We start from the raw sequence: 11,864 nt of genomic DNA, 5'->3' as shown, positions 1-11,864 counted from the left end.
AAGGAAAAAGAAAAGAGGAGAGCAAAAGGAGAACAAAAAAGAGGAAGAAGAAAAGAAAAGGGAGAAAAGAAGGGGATATCAGTTGCGGGTAGTCCCGCCAACAATGTGTGGAGCGGGGTGGGGCCAAAATGACCTTCCCCCCCCCTAGCAAATCTAAAAGAGAGAGAAGGAAGGGAAGGGAAAGGGAAAGAAGAGAGAGAGAGAGAGAAAAAAGAGAATGAAGAAAGGTAAGGGATATCAGTTGCAATTTTCCCGCCAACAAGATGTAGACCGGGGGGGGGGGGGGGGGGGCCTTGGGGAAATACACTTTTAAGTAAATTTTACTTTTTTATGCGTTTGTTGGAAAATGACCAATTCCTTAATTTACAGCCAGGCAAAAAAATCCTTCTTGAGATGCCTACATGTCAGGGCCCACGGAACGGCGGGGAACCTCTAACCCCCCTCCCCCCTCCCCCCACACTTTTTTTGAAAAAGTATATTAAAGAGAAATAGAAAGAAAGAGAGCAAGAAAGAAAAAATAGTTAACTGCAGTGTCACATTATAATGAGGTATCAAAATATGCTCATCTGACCATGATTAAATGCCTAAAACCCCCAAGGCTCTGCCCCCTGGATTCCACCTAGGGCCCCAAGGCGGGCCCTTAGATGCTCATCTGACGGTAATTTAATGCCTAAAACCCCTGATTTCTGGGGGCTCTGCCCCCTGGACCCCACGCCAAACAGTGTCCTGCCAGTGTCACAAAATAAGAAGGTATCAAAATAAGGCTGATCTGACCGTAATTGCATGCCTAAAACCACTGAACTTCCGGGGCTCTGCCCCCTGGACCCCGCCTAGGGCCCCAAGGCGGACCCCTGAAGGAAAATCTGACCGTAAATTTTTGCCTTAAACCCCTGAGCTTCCGGGGGCGGACAAGGTATCAACATATGTTCATTTGACAGCAGGCACGTATCCAGGGGGCGGTGGGGTGGTCCCCCCTAAAACGCTGGCCAAAAAAGAGAGGAGAGAAATGGAAGAGGACGTAGGGAGAAAAGCGAGTAGATAAAGAACATTTTTGAAATTCAGACAAGGATTAAGAGTCGAGAATGGTACAACGAATTGTCTTCTTTCTCTAATAATTTAACAAAACGTCACAGCTTCCGCGCTTCGCGCAGGAGGGGGGGGGGGATGGAACTACATTCAGACAAGGATTAAGAGTCAAGGATGGAAATACAAATCGTCTTCTATCTCTAATGAATTAATGAAACGTTAAAGCTTCCGCGCTTCGCGCAGGAGAGGGAAAGGGGAACTGAATTCAGACAAGGATAATTTTCGAGAACGGTACAACGAATCGTCTTCTTTCTATAATAATTAAATGAAACGTCGAAGCTTCCGCGCTTCTCGCGGGAGGGGGGGGGGGACTGAATTTAGACAAGGATTAAGAGTTGAGAACGGTACAACGAATCGTCTTCTTTCTCTAATGATTTAATGAAACGTAAAAGGGGAAAACTCGCCCCTCCCTGCACACACCCCCTCCCAATTATGTCACTGCTGGTCACCATTACTTACCAATATTTGGCTCGCATAATTTCAAATTTGGGCCCCCCTAAGAAATCCTGGATCCGCGTCTGCCTGTTGATTGGGGTAGGTGCTTGAGGTGGAGGCATTTCAGTCTCTCATCTTTTCCCTCTAGCTTCTTTTGAACCCTTGGTAATGAGCACTATTTTGTTTTGCTCCCCATGCAGGGGGGGGGGGGGGGGAGTAGTGAGCACTATTTTTTTTTTGGGGGGGTGGGGGGCACGTGCCCCCTGTGCCCCCTAGATCCGCCACTGACACAAGTTAATAGTATATACATTTACATTGTAAAAATCACAGAACATTTAGTTGGATATTATTTAAACGTGTCATGTTAATTGTAGGCCTATTCTTAATCATATCTCAATGTTGCACCAGCATAAAGTCACATTAATTCAGTCAAAGGGTATCATTTTTTTAATTTTTTAAACTCTAAACTCTAAAAGAGGGAGTTTTTTTTCTCTCTCTGTCTTTGGACTCCTAATTTTTTTTTTAAGGGGGTCAAAATAACTTGAGTACTACAGATAGGTAGAGGCGCGTACGTAGGGGGTGGGGGATTGGGGGTCGAACCCCCACTAACATTTTTGATGTGTGTGATTTTTAATTAAAAAAAGAAGAAAAAAAACCTTTTTTGTGTGCAAAAGGGTGACCCCAAAAAAGTGACCTTGGCTGGGGGAGCCATCGAAATATAGGTCGGCCAAATTTTTTGCTTTTCGGGAACGAAAATGTGCTCGCAGTGGCGGCCGGATCCAGGGGGAGAGGGTGCCGGTGGGCCTGTGGTCTCCCCGGAAAAAAATCTGTAAAAACACGTTAATTTTACCTTTTTATGGAGATGGGCCCCCTCCCTGGCGTTCAAGGGGGGGGGGGGGGATGCAATTTTCCAAATTTTCTTGACTCCCAATACACACAAATAACACAATAATACACTTCAATTATTGTGGAATAGCCTGACAACGACTACCGAGAGCCAGCCGTTTATTCAGTATGAATGTTTAACAAACATTTCTTCTCGTTTCCTTTACTGGAAACCGGACCTATCATGGTCCAGGATGAAAAACCAGAGATAAAACTCAACGAGCATAAAAACTCTGGAAAACCTTATTCAAACACAGTCATGTAACACAGGCGCGGATCCAGGATTTCTTAGGGGAGGGGGCCCAACTTTTTTTTTTTTTGCTCCCGAAAATTTGAAAATCGCGCCGGCCGAAAAGTCGCTCAGTGGGGGGGGGGGGGGGGGGGGGGGGGGAGGGGGGGGGGGGTAGTGAGCACATTTTTTTTTTTTTTTTTGGTCCTGGAAAATTTTAAAATTTGCACCCCCCCCCCCCCCTTGAGCGCCAGGGGGGGAGGGCCCAACCCCCCAAAAAGGTAAAATTCGCGTGATTTTACATGATTTTTTTCTCAAGGGGGGGGGGGGGGGTCCGCCACTGATGTAACGCTATATGACACAACACACTTTTATTGTAAATAAAAGTTGTCTCGTTGAAAGTTCAAGCTAGAATGATATTACACACTAATTCATGCCACGCCCTGGTCTCCGTAGCAGAATTAGCTCGCACACCTGTACGAGCTGCCTATGCAAATATACATTCCATCGGGGCACAGCCCCCCCCCCCCCCCCCCCCCGCGCCCAACATAAGTATGCATTCATTAACGATACAAACAACATTTGTCTGCTATACAATCGTACCGCCGACAAATAATAGTTCATCCTAACATCGTTTATCACATAATATCACCCATAGCAACCATCACATACAGATGTCACTCTGAAGCTAGAATGACTTTCCTCTACACACCACACCCTTATCTCGCATCCTCTCTTTTCATATTCAAATGAAACACCTTCAACGCAACGGAATTGAATAATTCCGTCACGCATGCCAGAGAACAATTAGTGTTCACCACTTATTGGCCGTATAAACAAATCACGTGATGTATTTCAATTGAACATGCAAATAGAGACCGCTCGCGCGAATCGGTTTTAGGTTTCGAGTAAGATGGGAAGCAAGAAATTTACCATTCTCTGCTAGATTCTGTCCTAGACAAGTCGTTTTGAGATATTTACTTAGCTTTTGCTTCGTTCGCTTAGCTTGCTTTGAACCACTGTTATTTCACTTGTGTAATAATGGTCTTTTACGGCAACAAGTTCACCGGGAACTGTGTGATGAATACCCTGGAGGGTACTCGTTGTAGGAGGAAGGCACCCCTGCCTGTTGATGATGTGGAGGAGTGCTGGCAACACCGACAGTATGTATATAGTTATTTTCTAAATTAAAAATAAAATGAATTTACCAACTCAGTAGTCAGCTCTCATGGAGAATTCGACACCGTTCGGGTGTTTACCCAACAACAGGTGTTGTCAATCACCCGGGTTAGCCTTGAGTTTTATGACCACTAGACCTTATGTAATGCTTTGGTTTCCCCGTTACCCGAAAACTCTCGAGTATTATCCGAGAAATCAGAAGGGGGGGGGGGGCCGGATTCTTGACTGGCCAACGGGTTTGCTGTGTGCAGACTTGTACCCCCATTAATGGTATTTCCACCAAGTCTGGTGTCGGCGAATTATGGCCTTCTGCGCATGGAAACTGCTGATACAGTCCCTTTAATACACGCAGGATATTGACCCTTCAGTGAGTTGAAAGTTATTTGTTTTGGGTCATTCATTGTAATTACCCTATCGAATGTCTTACCAAAATTGCAACATCTGCACTTTTGTCTTATATTCGCATTCTATTATTTGCAATCTAGTAGTAATAGACTATATGTCCTGTTTTATGTTTCCTTTATTACAGACAGCCAGCCGAGGTCCAGTGCTCTGCACATATTGGGCTTCATGGGAATGGCAGACGTTGCAGCCGGCGTGGACGTCACTCGCTAGACGAAAACGCTGTTGAACTCTACTGCACGCAACACGGTATGCATTTATTCAAAGTAAATCTCTCACATGTAACTTAGATCTACATTTTAAAAGGGCGTCTTTTGGACCATAGACTATAGATCTACATGTATTTGCCCAGACCATTAGCGGATCCAGAATTTTCCAGGGATCGAGGGCAGCATATTGCCATTGGTAAAAATATTAAAAATGGAAGAGTAAATATTGATTCATGTACATATGTATATTGATTCAAAATATTTTGAAACTAATTACACTGCCCCCCTCCGCCTCCCCTCCCCCCCCCCTCCCCCTCCCCCTCCACTCAGTGTTATTTAGGGTAGGCAGCATATATGCATGTTCCCTCCCTTTGAAAGCACCCCCTATCTCCGGTGTGTAAAGTCAATACTGGCCAGATTTTTGTGTATGTACAGGCCTTACTTTGTTGCGTGAAAAGTAGCCTACCCCTTTACCCTGTAATATGGGATCATTGAATGTGTACGTTGGTGCATTGACAGGGGGTATATTCAAGAATAAATGGAGAATCGTGTATTTGAATGTGATCTGTGAAATGCCATGCATGTACTAAGTAGCATGTCCTCATTTATGTTTTCGTTTGGTTTATACAGTCAACAAGTTGCATCGCGAGAACGGTCGTGCGGAGGTCGTTCCTGCTCATCGCCAACAGCAGGATGAACAGCGTAGGAGGGCGGAGGAGCGTGAGCAACTCCACCCGAGACGAAGGTCACCGCGTCTGGTAGAGCGAGAGATCGCAGCTGCCGCCGCTGTTCAACTCGCCGCGGAGAGAGAGCAACGTCGTGCCGCCAATCGGGCAAACCAGAACCTGCGGAGGTCGGCCCGGATTGCCGCGAGGCGAGGCAATGTGTGATTGTAGCCTGGGTAAGTAAATTTTTTTATATGCTTTCCTAATTTTAAGTATTCTAACAATTCCTACCCCCACAACAAAAAATAACTAAACAGATGAGCATGCAATGTATTCAATGTACCAAACACAATTTTTTTAATTGAAGACTTGACAATGAGCCAAAACTTTACAACATAGCAGCAACTTTTAATGATCAGTTGGATCAAAATGAACTGAGATGCATCCAAGGTTTCCAAATAGTATGATTGTTATTTGTCACAATGATATAGGGGTTTTTCAAAATTCATTTATCTGAAAACATAATCTGTTTTATTTATTTAAAAAAAAGTTTGAAACAGAAACATCTTGCTCATAATGAAATTGAAGGGGAAGCCCACCATGATATTAAGTGTATTTTTTTAGAATCAGAACATGAGAGAAACAGTTCAGTGAAAGTTTGGGCATAAACCGATTAAAAATAAGAAAGTTATGAATTTTTAAAGGTGCAATCAATTAATGTTTCAATCAAATATTTACCCTAAGTATTATCATTTTAAGTGTTAAGCAACCCCTGTATGAAACGTATCTATTCCGTCATCAATATCCAAGAAAATGAAAATTCATGAAATTGTCTGTAGCCTACAGAGCAAATAGGAGATGAGCTTGCATGATGTCGCATTTTTTTCACTGATGACAGACAGCTTTAAAATTCATAACTTTCATATTTTTATTGTTATGCTTTTATTACAGTCAACTTAATTTAAGTGTGGACTTCCCCCTTAGTATAAATGATTTTTTTAACTCACTTCATTCTCCTTTCCTACAGACTGATTCGCAGAAGCAGCAGGGGGGAGACCGAGGGGGGATACTGGGTCGAACACTGCTGAGGTTCTCGGGACGTAAACGCCTTGCTATAGGAGTAGTAGGGAGGAAGCCGAGACGGGTAGTGCATGGTCACTCAAAACCAGACCCGCTGTACTATTGTAGTCAAGAAAGACTGGGTGTGGTCAGTCGAGGTAGACGCCGGAGGCCATTCCCTTTCTTTGACCGCCTGTAAATTATTCCAAGAAGGTATGTCTACTGTTCATTATTTTGGCTTCATATGTTTGAAATAGTATTAATTCTTTATAGCATTATAGCATTACCTGGCAAAACATGGGGAGTCTTCATCTTTGCTTTTGTTTGCACATGTCCTCATCATTTTAGAGTGTATACCATTTATATGTATCCTCTATGTGGGAAATGTTTATATAAAGTAAAATGTAGGGCTGAAAGGTGAAAAACGTCTTTATGTCTACATACTCAGAAATAAATCTATTTTGAAATTAATGTATAAACTTGGTATAATCTTTACCTAACAAAATTGTTTAATTTGTGTTTATTTTTATGATTTTATCTGCCCATCATATCCTTTGAGATGCCTAATACAACATTTGTTTAACCTCTTTATTCCACAGATCAGGCCTCACCGTGGGACGCGCACACACGTCGTAAGTATGCAGGTATTTCAATGTCTACCTTGTGATAATATATTCCTACTCACCAGATCAGTTTACCCAATACCTCCTAATAGAAGTCATGTATACTTCTGAGGTTTGACATGTAGGTTATTACATTGAGAATTTGTGAATATTTGGCTGAAAATCTTTTTTAATATACGTTATATTGTTATAAGGGTTCAGAAGTTGTCTTTTTTTGTAAGTTTAGTTATTGGTTTTGCAATCATCCATCTCATAAAAGTAGTTGTACTGATATTTCAATGTGTATTATTTATTGTTATAAAATTTAGTGTTGAGTTTATAAAGGTTAAGCTTAAATTATTAATATGACCTACTCGGTGATTAATGAGCAATGTGTAATTTAAAATGTGTTCAATTGACCTATGCTTTATGTACTGTATATAGTTATTAGCCATGTGAAGTAAAAAAATCCACGTAATGTGGACAATAAAACAAATCAACAAATCAAATCAATGTATCTTATTGTAAGAGCTAGACTTGGCAGCAGCTGTCCAATTACCCAGTTTGTAATTAGCACCAAATAACCACTAAATATATATCTGAACATGGAGAGGCCTAATAGGGATTGTAGAACTTGAGGAGTCACATGAATGCCATTTATCTCCAGTTAGAGATGCAAAACTTTACCTGTGTATCATGAAATATCATACTGGTGCATAAAATAAAATGAATGTTTGACCATGTGACCAGTATTTTTCTCAGTTTGCACATTTTTTAAAACCAAATTTTCAAACTGCAATTACAAACTGGCCTATTATAGGATGTGTACTGTTAATGTACTTGTAGACAGAATGTTCTTTCATGTGGAATGCACGAAAGAATAAGAAAAAAAGATGCCAACAATTAATGATGAACTTACAAAAATGGTTGCAAACTAATGATAAAATACAATTAAAAAATATGAAATTTAAAATTTAAAAAGAGACGTTAAATGAAAAACAAAATAAGATGGACAAAATAATTAAATTGAATAGAACACATTCTTTTTTTCTAAAAAAAAGGTTTAAAATTAAGTTTAAAAAAGGATGTGTGTTCCCTTCAAAGTCGAGACGAGTTACACGGGAAAACACTAAAACCATTATAATCCTTTAGCATTAGTGATCATAAAATTCTTGGTAAAGTTTTCCAGTCCCTTAAAAGAAACAACTGAAATCTCATCTTCTCCCATTTGCAATTACTTTTATTTAATCCTATTTTCTTATACATTATATACATGTTATGCATATGTAGGTTCTACTCATATACCGGTAAAGCAAATCCCCTTCTGTTTCTCTATTTGTAGTGGATTATTCTCAATCCTATCTTTTAAAGGGGTGCATTTTCCTGACATGTTACCAATTCGAAGAAGAAACACAAAATCACATATGAAGAAATAAATCACCTTTATGTGGCTGGGGTAAAAAACAAAATTAAATTTAGTTTATTATTCATATTTACTAGAGGACATATTAAGCATTATATCAGACAAAAAATACATCATGTTCACTATTTCAGGTATACAGCACCTGTAAATCCCATGTGTGTTTTCTAATAGGATTTGTTAGACTCTCTGTGAAATGAATAGTTTTTTTCCTTCTCTTATCTTTCCAGTTTGTATCTTAATCATATATAATTGCTTTTATTGTGGGATGTTTTGATTTTTCTTATGGTAGGATAGGACTCCTTTAAAATATAATAAAGATGTAATATATAGCTTTTTCTACTTTTCTTCTCAAGTCTCCAGTAATATAAATTAATGTTTTAATACAGTAGGCTCTACTTCAAATGTGTAATACCTAATCATTCTCAGTATTGTTTAGCAGCTGTTTATCTTGTCCAATGTTCTCTCTGGTTTACCCTTCTCTCCATTGCAGCAGGGATGTTTCTCGATATTGTAGAATTCTCTTGATAGCTCTTTACATCTTCTAAGAGTATTGAATCTTTCTTTCAATAGGAGAATATCGTATGTCATTCACAATTCAAGGCTTTCGGTAACACTATGTGGTTTGTACACCAAGAATTAGGTCATATGGAAGTAAAAAAGGGAAGGAAAGAAAGGGTGGTCAAGATTGAGAAGGTTGTGAGGAGATCGCAAAGGGTGTAGTTTTGAAAAGAAAATTGTATCTTTCCTCTTTCTATATCATTTTTATCTTTCTATTTGTTTGTATTTTTGTTAATGTCTTCGTCTTTCTTTTTCTTTTTCTGTATCTGTATCTATCTCCCCTTTTCTCTTTTTTACTTTCTCTTACATGTATATTTTAGTCTTATATTATCCCCTCGCTGACGAAGTCGGAGGGGATCTAGTAACGCAGCCGTCCGTCCGTTCGTAACAAATCTGATTTACGTTTGATAACTTTAGTAATGTTTGGCGGATTTTAATAAAATCTGTTATGAAGGTACATGGTATCAAAATACAGCCTAAGTTCGATTTCAAAGTATGTAGATCAAAGGTCAAAGGCCATAGCTTATTAAATATGCAAAATACCCAAATCTGGTTTCCGCTCTATAACTTTAGTAATGTTTGACGGATTTCAATGAAATTTCATATGAAGGTAAACAGTATCAAAATACAACCCAATTTCGATTGCGGAGTATGTAGGTCAAAGGTCAGAGCTCATTTAATATGTGGGGAAAAAGCTAATAAGAAAATTTGGTTTCTGTTCAATAATCTTAGTAATTTTTCGACGGATTTGAATGAAACTTGATATGAAGGTACATGTATGGTATCAAAATACGGCATAATTTCAACTTTGGAGTATGTAGGTCATAGGTCATAGCTCTTTAAATATGCCAAATACCTATTTATATATGCGAAAATGTGGTTTTCATTCAATAATGTAAGTAATGTTGTTGAGTATGTACGTCAAAGGTCAAAGGTGGCAGCTCATAAATATTAAAAACTTGCTAAATATAGGCCATTTTTACCCGGCGAAGGGACGCTACGCTTTGCATGGACTTGCTTTTTTTTCTGTCTCTCACTTCTATGTCCTTTTAGAACATTATCATTTATACTCTTTCTTCTTCTCATACTTTATCATCTTCTCTTCATTATCTTTCCCATCCATTGTACCCATCCATAATACCCATATTTACCACAATAAATCAATGTATCTACCTATCATTTGCTAGTTTATCCAAACTACGCCACAACTCTAAAAACATCACAATCGCGTATGCCCCACCCCCATAATTCGCCTTCCCAGGGTTCATGTGCGCAACGCACGCCCGCCATTCATCCTCTTTCTATTCTCGCCTACCGGCAGAGACATCGTTACAGCTGAGTCACATTTAAATTCAAGGATTTTGTCCTTTTTTCGATAGGCTTAGCTCTTTTTACGCATTGAATTCCGTCCTCTTTTTTTATTGCTATTAATTTGGTGGTACAGGTTCCCAAGTCACATATTTATTTTTGTATATTTTTGTATATTTTTTTTTTTATATAAAAGTACTGTTTATCAGATTAATTTGTTATTGTATAAGAGTCATATTTTATTTTAGCTTCCCTTGTTCTCTCTCTCTCTTTGTTGCTTTTTGCGATTATTACCGACTGTATATCAGCTCTAAATCAAGACCCATCATCTGTTTCCCTTTCTCTCCCTTTCTTCCTATCTCTCACCATGTCTCACACTTTCTTGCTCACTATTTATGATTATGACTTATCAAATCTAGATTTGCTTTTTTGAATAGGATAAATACCATTCATAGCAAAAATCTTTTTTGCCTCCCACTCTATCTCTCTATCTCCTGAGCACCTTCTCCCATGGGGTACTATGTCACATTAATTATGGATAGCATATAATTATAGGTCCTCTGAATTGGTCTGGCTAATTTTGAGTACTTCTTGTCTCACAATTGCTACTGTAATGCCGTAGACACTACAGCCAGCGACGTGCAGGGTGATGGATAGTTGTAGATGCCTTGAGAGTTATGGGAGATCAAGTTGGATTATACATGGCTAGCTGTAACTAGTAAGTAGGTTATAACCTGTCTTACTAGAGCACCTGTGAGTGATGTTCTAGCTGGTCTTGTACCTTAAATTGCTGGAGAACGGTGCAGCAAGATCAGGCATTTTTTTTCCCGGTAGGGCTAGTTCGTAGTTTAAGGTGCTTGCTATGTGTCATCATGCCATTCTCTTCATGCTCGTGACAGCTCAACTGAACCGTCACCCAATTAACATAGGGTGTGTAGCCATCCTATAGATCTATAACATATAGAACTTACGGGCGGATGAGCTTACATGGAGCCAATGGCCAGTTACCATGGAAGAGTTTGTTACCTCACCATGTACATGTATATTACCATTGTCTGCAACATCATGAATAAGTACAGACAGAGAGAAAAGCGAGATGCAAGCCTGACTGGTCCCCAAACAATTAGTCCTGCTGTAAATAGCCTTCGGGAAGAGTTGCTGCCTTTTGCAAATAAGGTACATTATAATGACCAACCTGGTTCAAAGCCTTCGGAAAGATTAGGTTGTGATGCTCTGTCCCTGAAAACAAGACATGGAATGTTAGGACGTTGTATAAGGCAGGGAAATTAGATAACCGCATTCAGGCGGCTAATAGGATGAAACTAGATATTTCACCAATCTGCTCCCTTAATTTAAGAGTAATTTTCCTTAGTTAGAAAAATCGTAATTTGCTTGTGTGGAAAATATTTATGACATTAACAGTCATGGATTGCATAACTATGCAACCAGTGTAACCTTACTAAGCATCAACTTCTTTGTCTCGTTCAATAATTCTCTTGGCAGTCAGAAGATGTTTGCATTGGATATTATTTCACCATTGTAAAATAATGCACTAGATATTCAACTACGCAGTCATCACTCTTTGGCATCAAAAGTGTTTTTAAAGTGAATGTTGTGTATATATCCACATTTCTTCTTTCCTACATCCATTGAGCTGATTGATATCATATTGGATGAGGCACGTTTTTAATTCAAGAACTGAACTTTTTTGGTATTTTTTGATATTCATGGTATTAGGTGTAGGTAATTACTGGCTGGGAGATGGTGACATGTGAATGATGAGCCTACATGGCACTGTCCCTTAAATTGTAGGTGAACAGACAA

At 39.4% G+C, this 11,864-nt stretch overlaps 1 protein-coding gene across 1 annotated transcript; it reads left to right on the top strand.

The window, feature by feature from the left end:
- Window positions 1-3,342: 3,342 nt before the first annotated feature.
- On the top strand, window positions 3,343-7,713 carry LOC115929691. The gene is made up of 5 exons (XM_030999511.1): window positions 3,343-3,798; window positions 4,344-4,465; window positions 5,056-5,326; window positions 6,118-6,362; window positions 6,749-7,713. Exons 1-3 carry the CDS (start codon window positions 3,677-3,679, stop codon window positions 5,313-5,315), a joined length of 504 nt encoding a protein of 167 aa, XP_030855371.1. The 5' UTR covers window positions 3,343-3,676; the 3' UTR covers window positions 5,316-5,326; window positions 6,118-6,362; window positions 6,749-7,713.
- The last annotated feature ends 4,151 nt before the right edge of the window (window positions 7,714-11,864 follow it).

Source organism: Strongylocentrotus purpuratus, unplaced genomic scaffold (genome assembly GCF_000002235.5).
Source record: "Strongylocentrotus purpuratus isolate Spur 01 unplaced genomic scaffold, Spur_5.0 spur5_scaffold_5, whole genome shotgun sequence".
NCBI lineage: Eukaryota > Metazoa > Echinodermata > Echinoidea > Camarodonta > Strongylocentrotidae > Strongylocentrotus > Strongylocentrotus purpuratus.
This window is presented reverse-complemented; position numbering and strand designations above follow the sequence as displayed.